This window comes from Anoplopoma fimbria, chromosome 2 (genome assembly GCF_027596085.1).
Source record: "Anoplopoma fimbria isolate UVic2021 breed Golden Eagle Sablefish chromosome 2, Afim_UVic_2022, whole genome shotgun sequence".
Taxonomy (NCBI): domain Eukaryota; kingdom Metazoa; phylum Chordata; class Actinopteri; order Perciformes; family Anoplopomatidae; genus Anoplopoma; species Anoplopoma fimbria.
Genome location: NC_072450.1, coordinates 25,132,224 through 25,159,377, shown reverse-complemented (window position 1 = coordinate 25,159,377; position 27,154 = coordinate 25,132,224). Strand labels below are relative to the sequence as shown.

Genomic DNA, 27,154 nt, shown 5'->3' with positions numbered 1-27,154 from the left:
AACAATGTCAGAAAACGTGATCATGGTTCGTTATGTCATCACTGTGTTTTCCCCCATTCTGGAAATTTCCCTTGTTAATGGTTACTAAACTCCACCACCATATGAGGCAGCTATATGAATGACTAGTTTTCACTAGTAGTTTTAACATAATGTGGATCTTGGCATAGAAAATAACTTTTTTCCTTTTCAGGACATTCGCAGCCTTCATGTCCTGTGGAATTCATATAGAATCCCACAATTGTGGTTGTTTTATTGTGTTCCTCTGATGAGGAAAACCATGATTTTAAACAACAATGATGGGCCAGATACCTTTTTAAATAAAAGGAAAATATAGCATAAAAGTAAGATATCGGTTTTATCATAAATAAAAGCAAAAGAAGGCTGAGGATCAAAAGAATGATACAAATAAAAGAAATGTATAAAAAAATAGATCACAGGCTCTAGTCCTCGCCCATGTCTGTAATGATTACCCCAAAAATGTAAGTCATCTAAATCAATAATGACAATAATCTTCTGGAGTTAGTTCATAATAAAGGCACTTCACTTCCCGAAGATGCATGACTCGTTTATTGTGTGGAAGCAGATCTGACATTAAATCTAACTCAAATGGATGGAGTCTCAGTCTGTCTGTGTTTCAATATTCTCAACAACTGTTTATCAGATTGACTTCACACATGGTGGGTGAATAGATGAGTACTCGAGAAAGTGCAGCGTTGAGTGTGAAGTTTTTTAGAATTAGTGGTTCTCAAAAAAGCAGCAAGCAGCAAGAGGGGAGGCCATGCGATCGGCAAGTTTTGAATAAGAACTGTTTGAACAGACAATGCATTAGTGGTTTATAACTTACTGTGTTATTTCCAGCTCCAGTATAACCACAACACCCAAAAGGAGAAGTATCATTCCAGCTTTAAGTGTTATTCTTAGTTGATATCTTGATTGGTTGGCAGGGAATGAGGTAGTAGTCTAAGGAAGCAGCGTTACCTATTGATTACCAACACAGAGGCAGGCTGCCATAGCCAGATTTGTCCCGGCACAGTACAAGTAGGCTAAAAGTTCTGCATTCAAAACATTAGTACTGTACTTGAGTAGTCTAAATGTACTGAGCTACATTCCACCACTGCTAGGGCACAACACTGTCTACAAGAGAACAAAGTTGTTTTTTTCTTAAATTTCCAGGGGAGCATGTACCAGGACCCCTTAGGGGGTCTGAGGTCCACCACAGTCACACAAAATCCTGTAGGAAACACTGAAAGAAGTATAAAATGAGGAAGGGAATAATGTACTTCTACACATCTAACATTTGCAGCTCTTCTCTTACAATGGTAGAATTACCACCAATAGACATCACATTCACACACACAAGCACACATCTCTTTCTCTCTGGGCTGTTGCTATAGAGACAAAAAATAAAATTGTAAGACCCACTGAGATGTTTTTCCCTGATGTGGCTTGAATGACAAGAACTGCTGACAGATGGTACAGAGAGCACTGGCCCTAGAGCAAGGCATTAAAACTGCCAGACTAATGCCATGTTCATGTATGGCATGACAAACAAGCCAATAATGACAGTCTGTACCAATTGGTATTGCAGCACAACTGTCATCACAGCAGTAAGATTCAAACTAAGATGGCATTTAGGCAGATGTAGAAAAGGTTGCCATGGTGATTTGCTGGAATAGTCTCTGTTTTTTTTCTCTCTGAAAATCCATGCAGCTTTTGTCACAGAAAAAAAATTCCGTGTCCACAATCGATCATGAGGCCCATGCTAGTGTCTATTACAGCCTCATATACCTGAAAAACATCCAAGTTCAATGCACATATCAGAAATTTATCATTTCTTAATTGATGAATTATGAGGTGACATTTCACAGATAAACAAATCTTTGAACAAAGTGGCAACAGCCATAAAGTACAATTTTTAATTAGAATTCAATGAAGTTATTGGTTGCATTTGAAGCAGGAAGTTCTACATCTAATCACAGTAATTATCAGACCATAACCAGACAATACACAGGCCATAGAGTGATATCCCCACAGCTGTGGTCTTGACCGGTTTTGAAGTAAAATCCAGAGCCTCATTGTCTGAGATCAAGTCAAGACAGAGTAAAACCGCAGGGAATTCCAAGACATGACTGTGACCCTCAGGCAGGGGTCTTGAGACCGGTCTCGAGCACTACGGCACTAGTATCAGCAGCAGACATCAGAAAGTAATGAGCAGCAGTACAGTAGATGTAACATCATTGCCACAGATAAAAGCAAGTGAGCACAATAGCTACTAGCAGTAGCAGTGTCACAGAGATACTCAAGAACACTGTTATCATCGCTGGTGTTCACTACACATTTCACATGCTGACTGTTTGCTGTTGATTCTACACTATTAAAAAGATAAGAAAATGAAGTGCTATAAAATCAATGAGCTCAGCTCGCGCAAGTGTTTGTCAATTTATAAATGATGAGGTCTGGAGACATAGTAGATGGATTATCAAGTGCCTTGGAGTGGGCTGATCAATAGGAAATAGATTGGATTGTTATCTTTTATTAAAATTGACTTCAGATAAAATGCTGCGTTTAAGTGTGGACTGTTGAGGCACCAGCTGTTGTAACCCCACAAGCTACTCCGGCATCAGGTGTTAACCTGCCTGCCATGCAGAAGGGTAGTTTCGGGGCATAGGTTAGTGTCAACGATTTGAAGTGTGAAAAGTGAAAAAAGCAACTTACTTTGACTTCTTCCTGTAGCTTGCCGAATCGAATGGTGCCATTCAGGATCCGGCTGACGAATCCCTCCTTTTCCTGCTGAAGAACCGAAGCCTGGGGAGGTAGAGAAGGAAGACAGGGGGTTACTGATCCAAGAGAGGAACACAGAGGGGAAGTAGGACACACAATTGGATTTATGAAGTGTGGGGTTATGGGAGAGACGATATAGGAAAAGAAGGAAGAACTTTTGAAACTGTTGCCAATTAACAGTAGCTCTGTGTGAGGTACAAACACTGCCTCAAAATGCCTATTTTCATTTTAATATAACGATTAAAATGCTCTAAGTGCGCAGAAAAATGACAAGAAGTATACGAAAAGGATCTGAATAAAAACAGCATCAAAACAATTGTTAAATATCTGTCAGCCTACAACACACAGCTGGTGCCGCGCTAATGCAGCATTAAATAACTTAAACTCCAGCTTGTGCTGTTAAATGAAAGTTATTTACAGCTAATTGATTGCACATTGCAATTGCAGCCTATTAAGGATGACACAAGCTTCTGTACCTACTGTTCTCTGCCTCAGTACAGGTTTTTGTTTTTTTAAGTTGTAATTAAGAAGACAAAAAAGTGTTAAACTGCTCCCATATAAATGTTTTGGAGTGTAATTTTATTCAGAGAGAGCATTTTTATTTTCTGCATATCTACACTTTTATTTATGTTTCTCAGCTTGGAAAAATTCCTCCAAAATAATAATAAATGAAACAGTTCCTAAATCTAAAAATCAAAGATGTTTTGAATTGTGCCTAGAACATAATAGTGCCTTGAATATTAACATATATACAGTTATTCTGGTTGTATTTTTCCTCAAAGATTTTGAATGGAAGAGTGATATCCGGTTCTGATAATTGATTGGTGTTGACAGAGATAACTACTATCTATTTCCTAACCAACGCTTTGACACATGAAGTTCAGTTTACTAATCATGAGGAGGTGTTGGATAATCTTCTGTGACTCTTGGGGAGCTTTCTAAAGTTTGAATAACAGCTAAACCATAAACTCTCAAACCCAAGCCAAGCTAACCTGATGACATCATCGAGGTTACCTCAGCTTCACTTTTAGATCTTACACTTTTTACATAATACCTGCATAACACACTGGAAAGGTAGGATCCATTGTTGTACCTGGACTAAAAGTGAAGTTAAGAGAAGAAAACTGGTCTGACTAGAACGACTCCACCTGCTGCTGATAGAAAGAGGAATGCAGAACAAAAGAAAAGGAGCAAAAAGAAAGATTGACGGCACCAAATGAGAAAAAAGGACACACACACACACAATTTTTTTCTTTCAGACAAATTGGTTCTTGTTAGCTTCAGACCCACTACCTCTAATATGGTGTCAGTCTGACCTTCCACACATGATGGGCTCTCGCTTATCCTCTAAAGAAAAACACCTATGGCAAAGTCCCTGAATCTATTAACATTTACCAGAAAAACTTTCTCAGTTCCTGTGCCACACACTCAGCCAACAGGGCCAAGTTCTATTTGTTTCAGTTTAGCTTTATTTTTTGGGTTTGACATCTTATATCTACCATGTTAGAATTATAACAAATAGAAAAGCCAAATTCAGGCAAGGCTCTGAAAGAACAAAAAGTGCTATTAATAGAATAGGAGTCTTCTATAAATCAATACAATGCTCCACAGCGAGAAAAACACATGTTCTTTGAAATGAAATATCCTATGATTTCATGCCTGTTTATTTCTTGCTGAAAACAGATCAAATCGCTTACAAGAAAAGTGCACTCAGTAGAGAGCAGATGTCAGCCAAAACTTTGCACTTAGGAGGTGTGATTCAGTTTTGGAAAGGAAACTACAATTGAATTGTACAGCATCAAGTTCGTCACTGTACTTGTTTTCGATGTTTTATTAATAAAACTGTTTAAAAAAATAAATCTGTAGCCTAGTGTAGGTGATCCAATTTTCATAGCACCGGGTTGTCTTTTTCTAAGTCCTTATGAATTATCCTTCACATCTTGACATTCTGACGTTCAAGGAAAAGTGGTCAGGAAATGAAACATGACGTGATTTTTTCTGGCTAATCGACTGGAGCCCTGGACCCCGGATCTAGCTCACCTAAATAGCTATCGAAAAGTGCTTTTCCTGCTATGACATGCAAAAAATGTCTCTGAAAGAGTCTATTGCAAGCACTTTGAGTAAATTCAGGGGAATGTTTAATAAGTCACACTTATCAGTTTCGCCGCCCTTATTTGCAGTATTATCTCTGCATCTTACAGCTGTGCTGACATGGAGAGTGCGTCTCAGGTGGCAAGGAAACTGCCCTGTTTGATAAATGACATACACGACTCCTGGCACAAAAACAAAAGGCTCCCAGAATCTGCCCTCAGACTTTTCAGCCTCTGCTGACCAACTGCCATCAGCCACATGCTGCATTTCTGTTCCAAATTACTCAATAGCCTAAATTGAGTAATACAGCATGAGTTGCTTTTTTACTATATGTAATTACACGGAATACTGCAACAAATCAAAGTATTATATACATATTAGCATATATAGTATAAATAAGGACAGTAGAAAAAGAACGGGATATAAAAATATAAAGTGAAATCATTGCACTTAACCTTATGTTCTAAATCCCATTCCACATTATGATAAAGTCATTCATTAAGTTATTATATTCATATATTAATACAGACAAACACATCATTACCTAATCATATTCTGTGTTATTCTGGTGTACACTGTTATAGTATGATATCATATCACTGGTGCATATACTGTATTTTGCTGACTTTGTGGCTACTTATCAAACTACTAATTGAAGTACAACACTGGGTACTAGTTGCCTTGCAATTTTGAGTGTACCTGCTCTTCACTAGTTTTTATACGTATACAGTGGGGCAAAAAAGTATTTAGTCAGCCACCAATTGTGCAAGTTCTCCCACTTAAAAAGATGAGACGCCTGTAATTTTCATCATAGGTACACTTCAACTATGAGAGACAGAATGGGGGGAATCCAGTAAATCACATTGTAGGATTTTTTAATGAATTAATTGGTAAATTCCTCGGTAAAATAAGTATTTGGTCACCTACAAACAAGCAAGGTTTCTGGCTCTCACAGACCTGTAACTTCTTCTTTAAGAGGCTCCTCTGTCCTCCACTCGTTACCTGTATTAATGGCACCTGTTTGAACTTGTTATCAGTATAAAAGACACCTGTCCACAACCTCAAACAGTCACACTCCAAACTCCACTATGGCCAAGACCAAAGAGCTGTCAAAGGACACCAGAAACAAAATTGTAGACCTGCACCAGGCTGGGAAGACTGAATCTGCAATAGGTAAGCAGCTTGGTGTGAAGAAATCAACTGTGGGAGCAATTATTAGAAAATGGAAGACATACAAGACCACTGATAATCTCCCTCGATCTGGGGCTCCACGCAAGATCTCACCCCGTGGGGCCAAAATGATCACAAAAATCCCAGAACCACACGGGGGGACCTAGTGAATGACCTGCAGAGAGCTGGAACCAAAGTAACAAAGGCTACCATCAGTAACACACTACGCCGCCAGGGACTCAAATCCTGCAGTGCCAGACGTGTCCCCCTGCTTAAGCCAGTACATGTCCAGGCCCGTCTGAAGTTTGCTAGAGAGCATTTGGATGATCCAGAAGAGGATTGGGAGAATGTCATATGGTCAGATGAAACCAAAATATAACTTTTTGGTAGAAACTCAACTCGTCGTGTTTGGAGGAGAAAGAATGCCGAGTTGCATCCAAAGAACACCATACCTACTGTGAAGCATGGGGGTGGAAACATCATGCTTTGGGGCTGTTTTTCTGCAAGGGGACCAGGACGACTGATCCGTGTAAAGGAAAGAATGAATGGGGCCATGTATCGTGAGATTTTGAGTGAAAACCTCCTTCCATCAGCAAGGGCATTGAAGATGAAACGTGGCTGGGTCTTTCAGCATGACAATGATCCCAAACACACCGCCCGGGCAACGAAGGAGTGGCTTCGTAAGAAGCATTTCAAGGTCCTGGAGTGGCCTAGCCAGTCTCCAGATCTCAACCCCATAGAAAATCTGTGGAGGGTGTTGAAAGTCCGTGTTGCCCAGCGACAGCCCCAAAACATCACTGCTCTAGAGGAGATCTGCATGGAGGAATGGGCCAAAATACCAGCAACAGTGTGTGAAAAGCTTGTGAAGACTTACAGAAAACGTTTGACCTCTATCATTGCCAACAAAGGGTATATAACAAAGTATTGAGATGAACTTTTGTTATTGACCAAATACTTATTTTCCACCATAATTTGCAAATATATTCTTTAAAAATCAGACAATGTGATTTTCAGAATTTTTTTCTCATTTTGTCTCTCAATTTCTCATCTTTTTAAGTGGGAGAACTTGCACAATTGGTGGCTGACTAAATACTTTTTTGCCCCACTGTATATATTCTTATTTTAACTTATCTCTTTTTATCTGTACAAAATTTACCCTCTGGGATTCAATACGGTCTTATGCTAAATTTGTACAAAAGTAATAGCATTCGATTTTAGATCTTTTTTATTGTTTTTAAAGCTCAGAGAAGCTAAAAATAATTGTAATAATTATTCTGTTTTTGTACAGTAGAATCTAAATGTGTGTCAGTCTCGGAACCAATCAGCTGTCGGTCTGACAACAATTTAGCCTCTGGCAGTGTCAAAAGTTTAATGTGTAGTTCATTGTTTCCCTGCAGTCATAGAGGTGTCATGGATACCACTTGCACCTGTATGACCATACATGGTCTCTTCAGGGTGTCAGTAGTGCTGCTTCTACATGTGTATCATGTGTACCATGTGATATACAAAATCTCTCTACAGTATCAGTAGCATCATAAATACCATTTGTAAAAGTTGGTCTCTCTCCAGGGAAATGTGCTCAGCCACAGAAATGACAGCTCCCATGTAATGCCGAGTCTTTTCCTCTTTCAACACACACTCTTCCTTCTGTCTCTTGAGCACACTCATCCTCCTCTCTGCCTTCCTATGATGGAGAGATGGGAGAGAAGGAGATAATAAAACAGAATTAAAGAAAAGAGATGGGGAGACAGGAAAACATTTTGATGGAAAGCAAAAGGAGGACAAAAAAAACAGGGAAGGGAGGAGATATTCAAAAGAATGGAGGTATGAAAAATATCTCAGGAGTTAAGGGAAAAAAGAAACAGGGCAGATAGAACGGTCGAAAACAGGGAATACAAAGGGTTAACTGGATGATATCTTGAGACCCTGCCTTTGTGATGCGAGCGGGGTAAAAACAATGTTGGCTAATCAAACACCTTCTGACAATCTTCACACTTCAGAATGAGAAAGTCCACATTAATCCCAGCTCAGGTCTACAGGGAGCAGAGGAAGGCGGCACAGACCAGAACACATTTTAAAACAGCTGTAATCCCCTGACCAAAATAAATTGTTTACTGTCGGAAAATAACCTGATCTGAACTATGGTTGGATGTGAAATGCTGTTGAAAAGTTATTCTGGCAACTTCAGTTTATGTCTGTACAGATTGTTAAATAACACCCGCGAACTAAGAAAACCTTTTGATTGCACATTTTGGATGGAATATTTTTTTATAACATGGATTAATCACTGAACAAAAAAGGGGTTGTGAGCATGCCTCTAGTAACCAGCACAGTTATCACAACACTGACCTCTCCAGCAACCAGAGATCAAGTTCGCAGCTCGAATCTCACTTCAGCATTAACTGGGAGTGATAATGAGTGGTTTCATTCAGGGGTTGGTAATTTGATTTAAGTAGGACTTCATTTTTTTTTCCTTTTAAATTCAATTGAACTTTTGCGCTCACACTTTGATTCAATAATTATTAGCCAAAATTGTTTAACCATTAAAGGCCCTGCAAACCCAAATAGGTATTTTATTCTGGCTGACTCCACCTCTGTCGAGGTTAAAGTCGAGCAGAGCTACGCTGAAAATGATGTGAGGTCACCAAACTCCACGTACTAATGAGAATAATTGAGGTGTAAGCTTCCCTGTCCTAATAGGTGCAACGAAATTAAAAAGAGATGGAGGGAAATGTCAATCAAACAGTTTGTACATCACCGCAGACTCCTGAGGACCTAATCTAGCAAAATAGGCGAAAACACCTGTGTGGGTGGAGAATGGCAGTGAAGGGGCTTTAAATAATCACATTCTTCTATGTTTACTGCATACTAAAATATGAACAACCACTTATCAATCTTAGAAGACTTTCTAAGTTGATTTTGTCATTCACCGTGAAACAGATGTTTATATATAGTGCATTGATTTGCTTTTTTTAAAACAACTGATTTTAAAACTAGACTAGTATTGACAACATTATTAGTAGCAATATCAGTATTTACAGGGACAGTACCAGTACACTCTCACCCACACACACACACACACACTTTGGTTTGAAGGACACTTTGCATGGTCAAATCTAATACCCTCTGTGAGGCAGCTCCACCATCTGGTACTTTTGATAGCTACAGTACCTGCTTAGCCTCACAAATGGCCTAAGTATTTAAGTTAGTGGCGTGCTTTCAACATGTATCTGTTCTAAAATGACACAATTTGGCCGGACATTATTACTAAGCAAAATCAGATCTAGCTTTGTGATTGTTTGTTTTTTACTGCATGTTGGAAAGGAGGATAGAAGGAAGTTTAAGGAGGTGTTTATTATTGATTAAATAAAGTTTCAAACATTTCGTTGAAGAGACGTGATTGAATTGTGGCCAACTGTCAGGTTAAAGGCTTTATGTGTAAGATGATATCGTATAGAGAAAGAGGTATATTTAGTATATTTAGTACCTGTTGGCCTGTCTGGTGAGATCCTGCTCAGCCTCCATTCTTTTTTTTTCAGCAGTCAGGTTGGCCTTGTCCAGAGCCAGACTCCTATTCTCCTCCTGCAGGCTGGACAATCTGAGAAGTAACTCGTCCATCTCACCCTTATTCCTACTCTCCTGCTGCTCCAATTGTCTGGAAGCCAAGAGAAGATTGCACAGCACATTATAACAAAATATCTTGGCCTTGGTGAACAGCTATCAACAAAGCATATTCCATCACTATTAAATGTACAAACCTACAGAGAGTTTTACTACTAATTGTTTTGGTTTTGTCTTCTACAAATCAGTTTTAAACTGAATAAATAATAAACTGAACTAAAACTGTACTCTTGGCAAACCTTTTGGAAAGAAGAAGACGAGAAGCCCTGGAATTTGGCCTTTTGGACAATATCATGGACACTGCCCACCCTTTACTAACATATAGCAAGCAGGAGTGTGTGTCACAATTTCGCTAATAAAAACTAGTTCATTTCTTGTTTTTTGTTCTTACTTCACAGTTAAGAAGCAGAACTGTTTTTAATACCGACTGATTCATCTTTTAGAGAAAGAAATATTTGATAAAATGAGACATTTAGCCGTACCGCCTGAGTTTCCCAGCTATGTTGCAGTGTTCGTCCCAAGTGATGGCATCCTTGAGACGGGCCTGCAGCACTTGTACCTCCCTTCCATTTTTCTGACACTCTCTCCTGCTCTCTTCCAGTTCCTCCTGCAAACGCTCATTTTCCGCCTCCAACAACATCAGCTTCTTCGACACTTTGGAAACTAGAAAGAGAGGAAAGAGAAGTAGAATTCTGCTTGTTTATGCGGTACACCGATAATATTAATCCTGTGCTGCAGAGCCTCCTTTTTAACTTAAATTTTTTTTTTAAAAGAATCAGCAGTTCATGTTCTATTCTTTAAATGTAATTTCAAGCAAACACTGCAATGTCCCATTCTAAGGTATAAAGTGACCCTTAACAACATGAAATACTGAAGAATTATAACTGACATCGGATCGGAACTTCTTCCCCCAAACAATTTCTCATTATTTGTTTCTATCACCACTGATATGCTAACTGTTGAAAAAGACACACAAAATCTGCCGTTGGCTACAGATTTGTGGTGCTGTGTGTTCACACCGTACCACTCTGCACCTTCTAGCGGGTGCGCTCGGAGACACCAACACAGTGGCCAAGGATATTCAGCTTTGAGGTTGTCTTTGTACCTTCAGTATGGTGTCTGCTGTGGCTGGCCTTGGCCTTAACGTGCTGAGCCTCGAGCTGATCAATCAGAACCTGGTTCTCCTGCAAAACCAGAAGGGCCTGTTGTTGTAGCTGATGACTGAAGGGAGGTCAGGAGAGGGGGAGAGAGAGAGAGAGGGAGAGAAAAAAATATTATGTATCTAGCACAAAGCTGCTATAAAATAGCACCAAGAATAATCACAAGCTTGCCTTATTGGTACTGAATAGGTTGTACATTTTCGGAAATATTATCACTTTACCTTTAAAGCCAAAGTCTAAATGTGCATGTGACGTCTAAATCAACGCTGGGTATCACAAGTTAAGTGACAGTTTTTGTGGAAAAACCACAACAGACACAAATTAATATTCCAAGGAGATTATTGTTTTAAAACATGTATTGAGGATTTTAGTCTTGCGAGGACCAAATCTTAGATAACTTTTGTAATCCCAAAATAAAGTACAGTCTCTTTCCAATTACTAGTTATATCAATAATATCTTAGATATCTATTGCGCTTTTCTAGAAAAATCTCTTTACGCTAAGGAGCGGTGGTGAAACAAACAACAGGCAACGGGACTAAGAAATGAAGAGAAGGTAGTGGAGAAGAGATGGGTCTCGAGGCGGCAAAGGAATTTTTTTTATAATTGCATTATGTACACTGTTAATTTTCATTTTATATGTGTTGTTGCTACACGTAGATATGTGTACGCTATGACTTATTCATCCTCATAACCACTATAATGCCTTTTTTCGAAGGAAACTGAAACATTACTGTTTTTGTTTATTCATAATTAGATGGATCGTTTGTGTGGTGTTGTTCTTAAAGAATTATTCTGTAGTGCTGTGGAGTACAATCAATGAACTGATGAACTGTAAACATTGTAGGACAGCACAAAAGGATAAATCATGTATTATACTGTGGTCTACAGCAAGAAAACAAGAAAAACACGTTTTTCTCGAATGGATTAACAATTTAAAACAAGTTAAAATGTATCTATCTGACTTAATCTGACAATGAATAGATACAGTACGTTTGTAGGATTTAGTATTAAAACATTACAAGCCAGAGTGATGACACAACACAGAGATGGGATGAGGAAGATATAGGAGCACAGAAGAAGAGATAAAGGTTTTACTACTTTTATTTCATTCCCTCACACAATATCAGCTTTATTTACAGACTCAGAGACAGCCAAGCAGTGGTGCAGAAGAGAATAAAGGCGCTATTTCACTTTCACTACATCAGGGGAACGAATGGCGAAAGTGCTGATGGAGCCGAGCCAATACACATACACATAGTATTTTTCCTCTTACCATTTTTTCTGGCTGACCCCTCCGATCTTCGCAATTTCATCATGGAGTCTCTCATTTTCTTTGATTACTTCCTCAACATGAACACGCAACCTCTTCACCTCCTCCTGTGGCGACCAGACAAGGACACATATGGACCTCTGATTTGAAGGTCAGTAAAACAAAAACAAAAACAGAAGAACTCCACTACTGTGCTACCACTCCTCTGCTAAGGATCAAGGGTCTTCCAAGACAAAAACCTTGATAGCAACTACAGCTGGGTGCACCAGTTCTACAGGGGCATGAAGCGATATAAGTGGGTTAGCCAACTATCTTTTGATTTAACTTAGAGTTTTCCAGTACAATAAGCTGGCTCACTTTTAACAGGGATCGATAACAATGGTAACTTATGCTGCACAGCAAAACTGCTCCGGAGCAGGTCACCTCCAGAGGATGAGATCAAAACATCTCAACAGCCCTTCTAATGACCAATCAGCTCACTGGAAAAATTCAGTCATCATTCCAACAGGATGATAATTATTTTTTTATTAATAATTGATGATTGAAAATAAAACCTATACCCTCTGTTGCCTTGTACTGTAAAAAGCCCACAAACAGCTTCTGTAATAAACCTGTGTGTTTCAGGTTTTGATCCCATGCATTACATATATCCAAGGCAGCACATAAACTGTTTGCTGCTTATGTCTCTGGATACATTTTGCAACATGATCAGATGACAGGTGATAATAGCGGATAATAATAAGAAACGCACACACACACAAACACAGTTTCTCTCACATACACTTTACCTCAGTGGTTTGCAGAAGTGCATCTTTCTCGTTCACCCTGTCTTCATAGGCCAGCACCAAGGGAGATAAATACTTCATGTCAAGCTAAACCAAAAAAGAACAAAAATGAATTATCCAAGTTAGCCACAACATCAAAACCATGAATCTATTCACATATGGGGCTCATCCAAGGAAGGAAAATCATTTTCCAGCCCACCAGTCCCAGTGGTTGGTAAATCTGAACCACATCAGGTGCAAATGGGCTTTATTTTCTTGATCTATCCAGCAGGATTCCAGTCATTGTGGACAAATAGTGAACAACCTTGCTTCCTGTTTTGGTCATTTGAGAAGTAAAAACACACTATCTTAGTTCTGCAACAGTTCTGAAGCTTAGATTCTAATCTATCAGACCCGATATGTGTCACCAGACTGAACATGTATGATAACACATGTTAAATCTACATCAATCAATAAGTTATGATATCATAAGCCTTGTTTTTTTTTTTTTAAAACGTTCCATTAAACTAGCAGGTCATCATAAACAGATTGATTACCTTATTTTGACTATTAACCAGCCATACGGTTAGACTCCTGCCCTGCCATATAAAAGTAAAGTACTGTACAGATATATAAAGATACTGACCAGCCAGGGAGGAGGAGACCCTGTCTTTGGTAAGCCGCTGATTCTTGAGCTCTGGATGAAACACAGTGAGAAAGTTAGTCATCATACCATCGCAACCATGGTTGATATGGCAGCTTCAAATTTTGTGCTCCACACAAAGTAAATATATTTATTAAAGACTGCTTCTTCTTGTGGGCAGGGGCTTGGGGAATATCACAGGGAAGCTAATCCAACATTTTCCATATCAAAGAACATTATAGTTTATAACTACAGCACAAATGGGAACTCTAAAGTAATTGGCAATGTTAATGGGATCTATCGAAGCCGACACTGTTCAATTCTAACTTGGCCAATTTAACAAATTCAGATTTTTCCTATCTCTTATTATCATTCTTCTATAACTCTACTTCATAATCTTTTCCTTTATCTCTTCCTTTCACCAACTGTCAGTAATGAGAGCTAGCAGAGACATCCAACAACAGCAGAAGAAAACTGGTAGTGATGAGAGCAGAGATCTCTTGGTGTTAAGACACAGCATGAGGTAGCCAAGATTAAAGCCACAGGCCAGCTTTCTTCTGCAGTGTAAAACACACAACGAACAAAAATGGACAGACAACCACGGACAGACAAGTGACTCCTATAGTCTAATCAGATAAAAGGATGGACCTTATTTAGCTCAGCGGGGATTAAGATCAAAGGCAGATTTCTATCTTGAAGGCTTGCTGTGAAAATAAAGTGATGTACTGGTCATAGATTTGGTATAAAAGCTGATTAACATTAGACTGAGGGCAGAGGATTGCATTACAGAATAAATTGTTCTCCTGTTGGTGAAGAGAGCAGAGGAGTACACTAGAACAGATACTCCTCTTTTCATTTAATTCTATCAACATGCAGAGCAATAGAGGCTGATTGATAAGAGAAAGGGCCCTGGGGTAATAAGGAACCATTCTACAGGTAAGCTTTTTAAGGCTGCCTACATTAGCCTTCTACCAGTCTCCTATGCAAGGTATGAGCCCATAACCGTTTCATGGAGGCTACAATCAGGTTACAGTCAGAAAATGTCAATTTGTGAAACTTCGATGAGGTACGACTCAAAAAGCAAAGGGGTTACCTTGTAGGTAGTCATACCTCCTGTTTGGACAATGGTCTGAAGAGGGTTTGGTAGCGGCTCAGCTCCACATTCAGACGGTGTACTGTCAATTTGAGGGCGTCATTTTCATCCACCAGCTCCTGAGCATGTAGCCTCAGATTCATTAGCTCTGCCTGGCTGCCTGTTGGCACAGCAGATCCGGTTATACATATTAATGAGACATTGAATAATGCTCTTATTCAGAATGCCATGATAGTGGAATAGAAATAAATGGAATGATTCAGAAATTAAAAATAACATTAATAATAAACAAGAAAATTCAAGGAGCTTAGTTGCATAACTATGTATATAAAAAGCATATTCATTATTGTAGTTTCAGGAAGAAGGGAACAGAGAGGGCTGGTGAAATCTACACTAAACTTAGTGTATTTTGCAAGATGGCTTTGGTCTTTAGTCAACATGTGGTCTGCTGGCTGACCCTGAACCTTTCATCCTCGGGGTATAATAAAGAGAACATAATTAATGCTTCACCAGCAGGGAATGAATAGTACTTTTCCATGCTGCATCTATCTGCCCACCGGGAGGTCAGATTATTTAACCACCAAGCCAACCTGCTACCCGTTTAAACTGCCAATTTTCCATCCTTCTTTAAACACTATGTGATTCATTACTCCCTCGTCCTTTTCTTCTCATCATGCTGAGGAGACGCTGTGGCGCTCAAAAGGTCAGAGCCATATCTACTCATAGCCCTATCTCCAGATCCCTCATCACTGTTGTGACCCGCTGCTTCATTCCCTCTCCCTTCATCTCTTTCCCCCCCGTTACTCCTTATTCCACTCCTTGATTCTGTGGCTCCCTCACGTCATTATCTTCTTTCTGTGGCTACAGCATCTCGTCCACTCTACCTGCAGATGTCCTTGGGTTAGAGGAGGCTTTGCTGTGACTGATCTCCTGTTCCAGCCGTTGCAGTCTCTTCTCCAGAAGCTTTTGTTCATCTACCATCCTTGTGTCCTTCACTGGCAAGGCCCATGCAACCTCTGTCTGCACCTCATTGAATGCCTTGCTGAGTTTTGGAGACCGCTGGCCGGGGTGATTCTGGCTTTTGGCTTGGCTGGGTTGCTCAGTGGTTAAGATGGCAACCTCGGCTGTAATAGTATAGTATAGTTAGAATAGTATAGTAGATAGAGGGTCAATACTTTGAATGGCAGTACACAAACATATTCTTAATTGAATAAAATATGAAAATCTACTGTATTCCTAAAACATGCAAGTACCTCATACATCAACATGAAGCAGAACATTTCTTGAACTGTTTTGTATTAAAGTAATTTGGCAGTCCCTAAAGTGACTTAAAATCAAGTCAAAACTAACTGGATAAAAATACATTATAAACATTAGTAATAGCCTAAACCACAGAGGGCATATTCCCATTAGACAGCACTGGTCTGTCCTGACATGACAGACTATAAAAAGGGAAAGATGTTTATTTTTGCCTGATCTAAAAGGAAGCCTTGTTTTTACTGATGTGCTATAAATCAAAAGCTGGTTTGTGTTCAGCAAAAGAAAAGCAAAAAAAAAAATGTCGAAATGACAAGACACACAGCAGGCTTCTTTGGGACTTACACCCACACGGCACATCTTCCCAACTTCCAGGGCCCTTCCTGACAGAGGCTTTCTTCTTGGAAGAATCGCCGCTGGCTTCGGGACAATGGATACTGGTTTCCTCAGGGAGATCTGAGAGATAAGAAAAAAACAGAAACAATACAAAAGGCAGTGCAAATAGGATGAGGGCTGTATCAAAGAAATATCTTGCATTGAATCACTGCTTGATAAGAAAAATCATGCCATCATTAAATGTGTACAACCGCAGAAGAATTGATGGTGTCTGTGTGCTCAACAATATAACCCAATTTTACATTTATACGCATATTGTTCTGTAAAAGTCCCTTTCTGCATAGCTTGAATGTGCTACTTTAGAACACAGAGAATATGTGTGTAGCATACACAATTTAGTTGTTAAAGGTAGGAGGATTTAAGGGACACACATAAAACATTTCCATTTAGCACAGTGAAAAGCCTGAGGCCAGCTTTGGTGACAACAACTGTATAATGAGGCTGTTCATTCAGCTTTTAATGATGTAAGGAACATTATGTCTGCTGTGAAACTACATTTTGGTTGAGCAAGAGTTGTATCTTTGTCATCCTCTCAAGCCTGAGGAGGAGTCATATGTAGAGGAGCAGCGTCACCATTCTTTTCTGTTCTTTGTATGGGAGAAAATTCTGAAATCCAATTGCACATCTCTTTATATAGCATTCATTAGATTTATTTTGCTGCATGTTGTTTAAATGATTTTCATGGTACATGTGCTACTTTATTAGAGTTTCATCCGACCTGTTAACAATTCCTTATTATAACCATTCCTACTACTCTGTATACTACTGGAGGCTGCAAATACATATTGCTGTCTACTTACTGACACCCACCACAATATTCTGTGTTTAAGTTATTCATAGTTACCACCATCTTTTTACATCAGTGGTTACAACCAGAAGGAGTACCAACTTAAATTATTTTTATGTGTAAACTGAGTTTCCCCTAAAGATTTGGAGAAATCATACCCTGTCAGAGGCAATATGTTTGCTAGTGACTAGTTCCTATAATCTCTGGATCTACTAAAAAAAAAAAAACAGTCCGAGTAGAAAATACTCCAAAATTAGTCTGTCAAATGCATAACAAAAATTTGAGCAATTTGTTATCTCTTCCAAGAAGACTCATTAGAAATCTACAGTATATACATATAGATATCTGAAGTTGTTTTATTGGGCTTTAAGGTTAAAGCTAAGGTAAATGTACAATGGATTGCCTCTATAACTATACACAGCATTTGGTCCAATTTATAGGTAGGGTTATTTTGCCACAACTGAAAGATTATGAGTATTTACCTGGAGAAGGCGCTCTTCTGCCAGACATCTGACTGAGCTGGGGTGTATTGGTCTGAAAGACAGACAGGCCAAACCAACAGACAGGCAGTCAGAGACAGTCGTTTCAAAGAGATTTCCAAAGACCTGCTGCCTGGATCCCTTTTGTGCAGAGACCACTGCTTTTATGGCCATTGTCAAACTCTGGAATATGAAACCTTGTCAGTGCGTGAACAGTATTGTCACAAATCCCCAGAGACGATTAAGGCCATGTGATTGAGTCATAGTGGTGAACTCAGCGCAGAGAAGAGTGACAATTTAAACAGAAGAGCAAGAAGGAAGCAAGTATAGAATGAAATTCAAGAATGTGGCAGACTGAACAATGTCATCTGCTGATTTGTTCAAGGCACAATTATCAAATGATTAGAAAATAAACTACATTTATATTCACAGAGTTGGCCGTTTATGAATTACATCTAATGTATTTTAATATAAAGTATTGCAATATATAAACCACCTTCATAAAAGTTATTCAGCGAGGTGCTAATTGAACTGTGTGGTCACAATGGAGGCTGCAGTTTGTGGTGCTGATGAACTGCATTGCTTTAAACAGAGATGTGTTTCTGTTATTCTTACCCTGGATATAAATGGGATGGACAAAATAATATAAACACCTGTTAGTTTGGGTGCTCACCTTAGATTATGTTACAAGGGAAAGAAACACCATGTCCTCTTTGCTGCTAAAATGTTTTCAGTTTACTCTAACTGGTGAATAAAGCAGCAGGCTGCTAGACTGATCGCCTGAACAGGCAACTAACAGTGGGGAAACAGAGCGCAGTGGGACCATTAGAGGTTAGCAACCCAATGAAGCAGTATACAGGACAGTAAACATGAATAGAATAGAACAATATGCTGTGAGAGTGGACTCTTGGGGTATTATCCATTGGGATTTTGGGAAGAAATCTCACAGGTAAAAATGATAGAAACAGACCATGGAGTTGGCTTAACCAGGAGTAAGTAAAGAGAGACATTCCAGATGCGTGGCTTGTTTATAATAAATCACAATTACAAAGTCAGTTTTCAGTGCATGTGCCGGGTTAGAGTAAGACCAAATTGTCGCCACCTGAATTATCAGAGGCAAACAATGTTGATTGATGTTATGTGGCAAAGGGAGAAGTCTCAGCAAATAAATAGAACCCATACCAAAGGTAGGAAACCAGCGATTGCACAGCAAAAACAGCTTTACAGATGAAAAACAGTCATACGTAGTGATTCGGGGACACTGAAAGGATATCTCAACACTCTCTGCAAGTCCTAAAAATGACTACTGAGCAGAGTCAAAACCTTTGACAGTAAACTTTACAAATCGTCTCTACAGTAAAGGACTCAATAGATTACATGACCTTTATTCTGTGTGAAACTGTGCCTCCCAGTGGATCAGACTTCACAATACCATCACCTTGCCTCAGAGAGATTACAAACTAAACAAAGTATAATAGTATTTGAGAAAGGATAGTTAATCTTCCCTCAATACAAAATTTCTAAAGCAGATACACTTAATTGAGAGACACGGGTGTAACTGATAATATTAAGTGTCTCAGTAGGACATCCCAATGTACACACAGGGCCCCAAATAGCCTCACCTGAATGTAATAGAAGTCATTATTAAGATTATTGATCACGCCTGTGCAGTTCATGCTACACTCCCACAGTCCATGACTGTGCATTCCCATACACACACACTAACATACTATTTAGTATGTCAGAAAGATATTTAGTATGTCCCAATAAATAGTATGCCGAAAATACCATGATGTCCTACTGCATCCGGTTGCATTTTGCAGTATGCAAGCCAGCATGCTTTTCTGGCCATTCTGACCCAAAATCCTCTGCGCTGCAGATATATGAGCAAAGTTCAAGGGTCAAAAGGGTCAAAGTTCAAAGGTCGATGTTATGAGCAAGTAGTATGTCCCAATTAAATGCATACTGCATGCAACAGTACGTACTTTGCAAAGGCAACTGCAGTATGTGCTAAAAGTAAAAAGAAAAAGTATAGTAGGCCGCATCCTCTGCTGACCTCTAAACAACGAGGAAGTTTACTCATTTTCTAAACAATCTTCAACAGCAGTTATTTAAAGTGAGAATAATGATTTCCTTTGTTTTTTTTCAACTGGGATTAAAACAAGAAACACCCGAGGCAGAAACTTGCTTATACATAACAATGAGATCGGAGAGTCTCACCTTAGGTTTTAGTGGCACAGAATAGATAGGTTCTTTGATTGAACATTTCTCCTCTCTGCCAAGAGTTTGGTAAACATGTTCCTCCCTGTCCTCTTCACTCTCCACCTCCTCTTCCACCTCCTCTTCCTTGTCTTCCACCTCCTCTTCCAACTCCTCTTCTGAGTGGTCAGGGGAGGACAGGCGTGGTCGACTGCCCAAATCTTCTGACCATCTGTCTCTGAGGAAGGTAATAAAGTAATATCACCATCTCTATAATCAAAACAGCTAAATGGAATTCAGCTATCATTCATTCAATTATTTATACCTACGCTTATCCTACTGTGATGTGTAAAAATGCCTTCCATGAGAATGAGAATACTTTGAAAATGCACCAAAAAAAAGAAAGAATTAGAATAGAAGTCTCACTACAAGTATAGATGGCTTTTTGACAAAGACATTAACTACCTGTATTCTAAAATATTTCTATAATCTTTAAAAGGTAACATTACACTTTTTACAGACATCTATTTTGCTCTATTACTCTCAAATTTCCTATTTGAGGAAGCTCAGACGAAAAATGTAGGCTCAAACATGTACCACTGGCCCATTTTCTACTGTGACACACTTGATAAATACAGACCCAGGTTAGGTTTAAACTTAGAGGGTCACCTCTGTAATTAGAATCATTTGTCACAAAGCTTGTGATAATACTGATGTCTTTTCCAGAGGAAGTTTACCTGTTGAAAAGTTCTGTGCTGATGTTTGGTTCATATATTAAGGACTCTGATCGGCCACTCTCAGAGAAAGACCTCGGCCTGAAGGGGGGGATGGCCCATGGCTGTCCAGTGAGCGATGAAGACAAGATGGCTGCTGCTAAGGCCGATCTGTAGATGGAAATACGTAATTCATACGAGGAGGGACAGATACGTTGTGTTACATAAGCACAAGAAATGCTACTAATCACATCAAAATGCCTAATATTTCTTAGACTTAACATTTCTAATGTTGATATCAATGTGATACATTGTTAGGTTAATGTATGATAAAGCTTAGTGAAGAACACATTGATATTAGTAACAGACACCACAATGCAACTCTTCTACCACATTTAAAAAACAAGTAGATGTTTGAGGACAGCATCAAGTCACTCATAGGCTGTTTACACATACAAGTGCATTTTTGAGAAATAAGATCCACACAGATGCATCACAGGGTTAAGTTAATAAATGTAGGAGTTGTGTTTATTGTTCCAGAGTTTCATCTCCAAGTACAGAAATGGATCTGTGATGAAGATGACACGTAAACACAGCAGCATGAAAGGATGTTGGAGGTGATGGAGGTTGTTGGGTACCTGGGTCTCTCAGGTGAGGGGTTTGGGCTGCGTGGGGGCGGGGTACGAGGCACAGCAGGCTTGGGGGCAATGGAGGCAGCAGGGATCAAACCATGAGCTATATGCTTCTACACACACACACACACACACACACACACACACACACACACACACACACACACACACACACACACACACACACACACACACACACACACACACACACACACACACAGGAGGGAGAGAGGGTCAGCACCACATAGACATTAACACATACATGTGGGTCATGTGACAATGGTAGAAAGGAGGATTCCAGAATCACACTATGACCACGTGATACACGAGACACCAAACCTAACAAGAAACAAGGTGACACTTACAAACTCGTTGTCCTTCTCCCTCCTGAAGCTGAATCTTAACATGGCTGAAATGAGGTCATTATCTGTATATTAACTGTATTCAACAGGCTGGCTGCTTGTAGATTTCTCGTATCTAGACGCTTCACCACAGCGCGGCACCTTTCTACAAAAGTCGTGCTGATTGGCTCCGCTCCGCTCTTTTAACCAATCAGGGACTAATATGATTCACCTAGCAACGCCGTCCCTAACGACCAGCGGCCAATCCGACAGGGGGCACTGTCGCTCCATGTGATGATCACCCCCCCCGTCTCTAATATAATGTATCATAAACACAATATAGACCACACTTTAAATGTATTGTGTCCCCTAAAATTACATTTAAGTAATATACAGTACCAGTCAAAAGTTTGGACACACCTTCTCATTCAATGGTTTTTCTTTATTTATTATTATTTATTTGTTTCTACATTGTAGATTAATATTGAAGACATCCAAACTATGAAGGAACACATGTGGAATTATGTGGTAAACAAACAAATGCTCAACAAACCAGAATATGTTTTATATTTTAGATTCTTCAAAGTAGTTGAATGAGAAGGTGTGTCCAAACTTTTGACTGGTACTGTAACTTTTAAAGTATATCTCACATGACAACCATTTTAGTTTGTATTCCATCCAGTCCACTTTGTCTGTTCAATAGAGCTCCACAACTTAGCTTATAAACTAAAATAATGATACTTCATTTCAAACTTCAAACAAACATCCCCATATTTATCACGACTGATTGATAAAATGTAGGTTTTCCAAGCACGAACACACATGTTCTGCATAATATCCATCTCTCCATCTAGTTTCTATACCCACCTGCACTGTGCAGGGTGATTGTAATTATATACGTTTCAAAAACACATGTATTTTCTGTTCGCTTTGAAAATAAATCAGCTGAAAATTAGTTTTATCAAGTGCTACCCTTTGCCCTTAAGAACAGTGGAAGTGTAAATCCTATAACCAAAAGCCAACAGATTTTGTTCCTGCGATATTCATTTTTCTTGTTAAAACAAATCTCAATACTGGACTAAAATTTGACCTTAGGGGAACTCATTTTCAAAGTTCAAAGCTATGAGAATAAACAATCAGGTCTTTCATTTCTGCCAAATGCCCTACCGCACACAAAACATACACAAGTGCCAAGCTATTGCCGAAAGACCATGAATGGTATGGGTGAATAGAAATCTGATGGGTAAAACTTAATCACATGGTGTTTTTCTTCTGTTTCCATGATGGCAGATTAGGATGTCATGTGACCCCAGGCCAGTCTCCCATCAGTTACAAACCCATGAGTGTTGACTTAGTGTGTGTTGGCTCACCGAGGGCTGTGTTCAAACTTCATTCCAGTCATTCCCAACCTGCTTGGTAGCGTCAATCACTGAGATACACAGAACCGCAAATATATTTATATACTTTTAAAAAAAAAATCCAGGAAATTAGTTTTGTCCCCTTTTTTATTGATATTTGAGTTTGTACATATGACACAAAGACTTACAGACAAAGCATTCACACCACAGTTTCTATGCAGTACAAAGTTCAGGGAGAAAAGCAAAGGCAACCTGAAACCTATAGAAGAACAGGTACCATAACCCTCTGCATAGACCGAGGCATTTAGGATCCCTATGCACGTGAAATCCTCTATTAGCACTTATTAATAGCAATCATTTACTGCACGTTCTTGTAACACACTTATCGTGGCATTTTCCTTCATGAGTAAGCATAAATGGCACTTAAGACACCACATTCGGTAAACAGAGACAGTAAAGAGTGTTACATATTCTCAGTGTTACTATTTAAAAACATTTAAAATATCTTTCTATAGACAAAATGTACCAGTATATATAGTTCACCAAAGGATTGAGCAAGGCTAGTAAAATACATTCCTCCAAGAAATCCAACGTGCAAAAATTCACAACTTGACCATTCACAAACTATTTCTGAAACCTACAACGTACAAGTATATATATATTTATATATATATATATATATAAAATATTATTTTTTGTGTGTATTTTTTTTTACATAAATAATTTGATTATCAAATGTGTATAAGAATCTACTTTGTAGATAAAGATAAAGTCCAACACTGCAAAGTGTCAGTAAAATGTGGGATGCGACTAGGTTTAAGACAGGTAGAGGCAAACAGCAGAAACCTGACGCTGGGCTTTGATCAAAGTCACTGTTGGGTGACCGGCTGTCCAGGTATGCAGGAATGTCATTGGTCTGCCCACATTCTTCCCTTCTGGAGACAAAATAACCTTTTAACTACATTAAGATTCACATTAACAGACACACGCAGCTCATGCTCCCCTTACAAATGGACAAACTGCCAGACGGCAGCAGCACTGATCAGAGAGGGCCAGAACTGGGTTAGATGAGTCAAGATGGTAAATGGCACATCCTGGCACATTACGGATGTGGAGGCATTTTGGTCTGTGGCATAACTGGCATGTTAAGCAAACCTAAAATACCAATGATTCCATTACCCAGGCATGGCACTCAGCAGAAACAATAATCCTTCAAAGGCTGTCTCGCAAACGCAAAAGTGACAATAATACAAGGTATGTATGTGATTTTTTGTTTTTTAGCAGCTTATAGAACTTTTCATTCGTCAACTCTCCCCAGACAAAAAACAACTGCACAGTACAATTACTTTTTCCCTCTAAATCACTGTTTAAACATTCTGTGCCAAGGTTCAAACATCTACTTATCTATTTAGAAAATGTAAATATTTCAAACCTCAAAACCAATAAGTATCCACTGATTTCAACAAATATTGTGGCAATGACCTAATCCTTCACATATACCGTGTGAAACACGACCTGTATTGAGGCTAAACAGAGAATATAACTGCACAGTGCACAGTGCACAGCTACGTCAGGTCACAATGGAACTAACAAGGGAGCGCTTAAGCCACAGTAAATGACCCCCTTGCCGCCAAGTCAAAACCTTCGCTGGGTGTGTTTGTACAACTTTGTTTTTGCGTCCCTCAAATCGTCTGGAGCATTTCTTCAAGAAAACATACTGAGATGACAGTGTAACTAAGAAGCCTGTCTCAGTGCTGTGTGTGTTTGTATATGTATATATAGACTGGAATGATAACTGGCAGGCTTTTCCCACAGTGCAGTTATACAGTGCTGTACACATACTGGCGTGGTACAGAATGATTTCCCATTATGTTTGGTGTTTACTTCTGATACTGAACTGTGCTATGAAGGCGCCCATGTACCAACAAAGGCACCTATATTCAGTATTAGGCACAGCCACTTTCCAAGGTAGCTGGCAGAAATGTCATCATTACACTGGCGACATAAAACCTACATAGACTACTGGAAACACCAAAGGGCACTGGTACCGTATCATAGCAGGTCCAGTATGGGTACAACACAGCATTATATATATATATATATAGCCATACTAGGCCTAATATGCATACTGCACGATGCTTGCAGACAGTAAAAAGTCTGCAGCCAGCTCAGTAGAGCGCACTGTCGTTGTAGGTGCTGGAGCTGGGGAACGACGGACAGGGTTTATTCCAGGGATGGGCACCGGAGTGGTCGGCGGTGGGAAGGCTGAGGGTGCTGGCGCTCTTGAGCCGGTTCTTCAGACCAAAGTTGAGGAAGGACGACTTCTTGGTTACTTTGCGGGACTTGGGGTTCTTGTCGTCATCATCATAGGCCAGACAAATCATGGAGTAGGTCTTAGGCAGGTTTCCGCTGAAGGTGGCACTCTTGGTTGGCTGGACAGAGAGATTGACATTTAAAGAATTAGTCAGTTTGTTTAATCAAAGAGTTGCTCTGGACCCTGTACAGCCTTGATCAATATATGGGGTCAATAAGTTAGCAATTTAAGTTAGTAATTTTTTTCACTCTTTTAACACGGCTGTCAATAAATAGCCAGAATCACACACTTTCTAACATCAATGGGATGATGGCTTTTTGATAAACATTGCTTTTTCTTTTCCCCCAGTGATTGTCCCACTGAGACTAAATGATTTTAGCTCTTTATCCTGATAATTAGGCTACTGGCTCATGAACTATTTCCTACACATCCAAATATATTTAAATAAAAAGTGTTTTTTAAAAGGGTATAAAAGTGCATAAAACAGATGGACTACATCATATCCAAAGATATTCTCATTTGAAATGATATAGGCAATTAGCTCGGAAACACTACATCAAAGGGGAAATCTGTAATTCTAACTATGCTGTTTAGTCAGCTGATACAAATACCAATTTTTCTACCAATCAAGAGAATCAGATAGATAAAAAAAATTCTGAGCCGACAGTAAGGTAAAAGATAAATGGCATACCATTGGAGGGTTAGTGTCCATAATGCTGACCACCTGGATGTCAGTCGCCTCCTCGTTCACATCCTTCAGCAGCCGCATCACGTCGCTCACGCCCATCCATTTGCAATCTGTGTTGCCGACAGCAACAATGTAGTCACCCTCTTTCAGACCATCAATCTGGAAAAGACACAAGGAAGAACAGGAGTCAGAGAGGATGAAAAGGAGTCAGGGGGGAACAGGGGGAGGAGGAGGAGTCAGAGAGGAGGAACAGGAGTCAGAGAGGAAGAACAGGAGTCAGAGAGGGAGAAGAGAACTAAAAAAGAAGAAGAACAGGAGTCAGATAAAAAGAACAAGAGTCAGATAAAAAGAACAAGAGTCAGATAAAAAGAACAAGAGTCAGATAAAAAGAACAGGAGTCAGAGAGGAGGAACAGGAATCCGAGATGGAGAATAAAGTTACGGAGAGGGAGAACAGGAGTAAGACATGGTGAAGGGGGTTTGGAGAGGGGGAACAGGGGTCAGAGAGGGAAAGAGAACTAAAAGAGGAAGAACAGGAGTCAGAGAAGAAGAACAAGAGTCAGCGAGAAAGAACAGGAGTCAGCGAGGGAGAGCAGGATTCAGAGAAGAACAATGTCAGGAAGGAAGAACAGCAGTCAGGGAGAAGGGCCAGTGAAAGTTCCTGATGCTGCAGCAGACAGAATAATATTAACAGAATTTGCTTGAATGGCAACCAATTCAGGTTCTCCTACTTTCTGTCAACACCCTGGAGGCAGCTGGGATCAGTAAAGAAAACACTGAGGTTTATTTTGCTAACAAAGTTTTTTTTTTTTACAGCAAGCCAAACACTTGGTAGAGTGTGTGCGTGCGTGCGTGCGTGCGTGCGTATATGTGTGTGTGTGTGTGTGTATATGTGTGTGTGTGTGTGTGTGTGTGTGTGTGTATATATACCAGAACACATTATTTCATAGCTGCAGGAAATCTGTCTTTTCTACATGAGCTCAGCTATTTCTGTCTGATAAGTTGATCTTTGTTCACTAGAGGCGGATCCGGAGAATCAGTCAGATCCAAAATAAATCCTGTTAAATGGCGTATTAAAAGTTATAAAAAGTTTGGCCTAGTTAGACTTATGTAATACTACTAATCTGTTTCTCTGCATAGCCTGCGGGGCCTAATGAGAGTGTGCTCTTTGTCAGCACTTCTCAATGAGCTGTCAGACTGAAAAGGATTGAAGAGAGTAAATACTCTCTGAATCTTAATTAAATTAGTAGCCAAAGTGGCTGTTGGGGGGAGGGAGCGCCTACGAAAAATTCTTTCAGCAGAATCCTGGTTAGGTTTCTGAGAATTAGGATATTTAATCAAAGGTTCTCTAAGCAAACAAGACTATGTCATCTGAACAAGACTATGTCATCTGAACT

General features: G+C 39.5%; 2 protein-coding genes across 2 annotated transcripts in view; both read right to left on the bottom strand.

Annotated features, from left to right (window-relative positions):
• Positions 1 to 21,553, bottom strand: part of cep89 (centrosomal protein 89) — a 54,133-nt gene extending 32,580 nt beyond the window's left edge. The window contains exons 1-16 of the mRNA XM_054615213.1: positions 21,423 to 21,553; positions 21,064 to 21,170; positions 20,450 to 20,596; positions 19,734 to 19,950; positions 17,517 to 17,568; positions 16,197 to 16,307; positions 15,479 to 15,718; positions 14,612 to 14,754; positions 13,505 to 13,555; positions 12,883 to 12,966; positions 12,098 to 12,201; positions 10,769 to 10,884; positions 10,146 to 10,326; positions 9,530 to 9,697; positions 7,585 to 7,726; positions 2,716 to 2,805 (exon numbers count right to left, since the gene is read on the bottom strand). Coding sequence (XP_054471188.1) covers positions 2,716 to 2,805; positions 7,585 to 7,726; positions 9,530 to 9,697; positions 10,146 to 10,326; positions 10,769 to 10,884; positions 12,098 to 12,201; positions 12,883 to 12,966; positions 13,505 to 13,555; positions 14,612 to 14,754; positions 15,479 to 15,718; positions 16,197 to 16,307; positions 17,517 to 17,568; positions 19,734 to 19,950; positions 20,450 to 20,596; positions 21,064 to 21,170; positions 21,423 to 21,464 — 1,995 coding nt within the window. The 5' untranslated portion in view covers positions 21,465 to 21,553. The remainder of the gene's footprint in view (positions 1 to 2,715; positions 2,806 to 7,584; positions 7,727 to 9,529; positions 9,698 to 10,145; positions 10,327 to 10,768; positions 10,885 to 12,097; positions 12,202 to 12,882; positions 12,967 to 13,504; positions 13,556 to 14,611; positions 14,755 to 15,478; positions 15,719 to 16,196; positions 16,308 to 17,516; positions 17,569 to 19,733; positions 19,951 to 20,449; positions 20,597 to 21,063; positions 21,171 to 21,422) is intronic.
• Positions 21,554 to 22,898: 1,345 nt separating this feature from the next.
• rhpn2 (rhophilin, Rho GTPase binding protein 2) overlaps positions 22,899 to 27,154 on the bottom strand; it is a 29,650-nt gene continuing 25,394 nt past the window's right edge. The window contains exons 14-15 of the mRNA XM_054612963.1: positions 25,762 to 25,917; positions 22,899 to 25,188 (exon numbers count right to left, since the gene is read on the bottom strand). Of these exons, the coding sequence (XP_054468938.1) occupies positions 24,925 to 25,188; positions 25,762 to 25,917 (420 nt within the window). The 3' untranslated portion in view covers positions 22,899 to 24,924. The remainder of the gene's footprint in view (positions 25,189 to 25,761; positions 25,918 to 27,154) is intronic.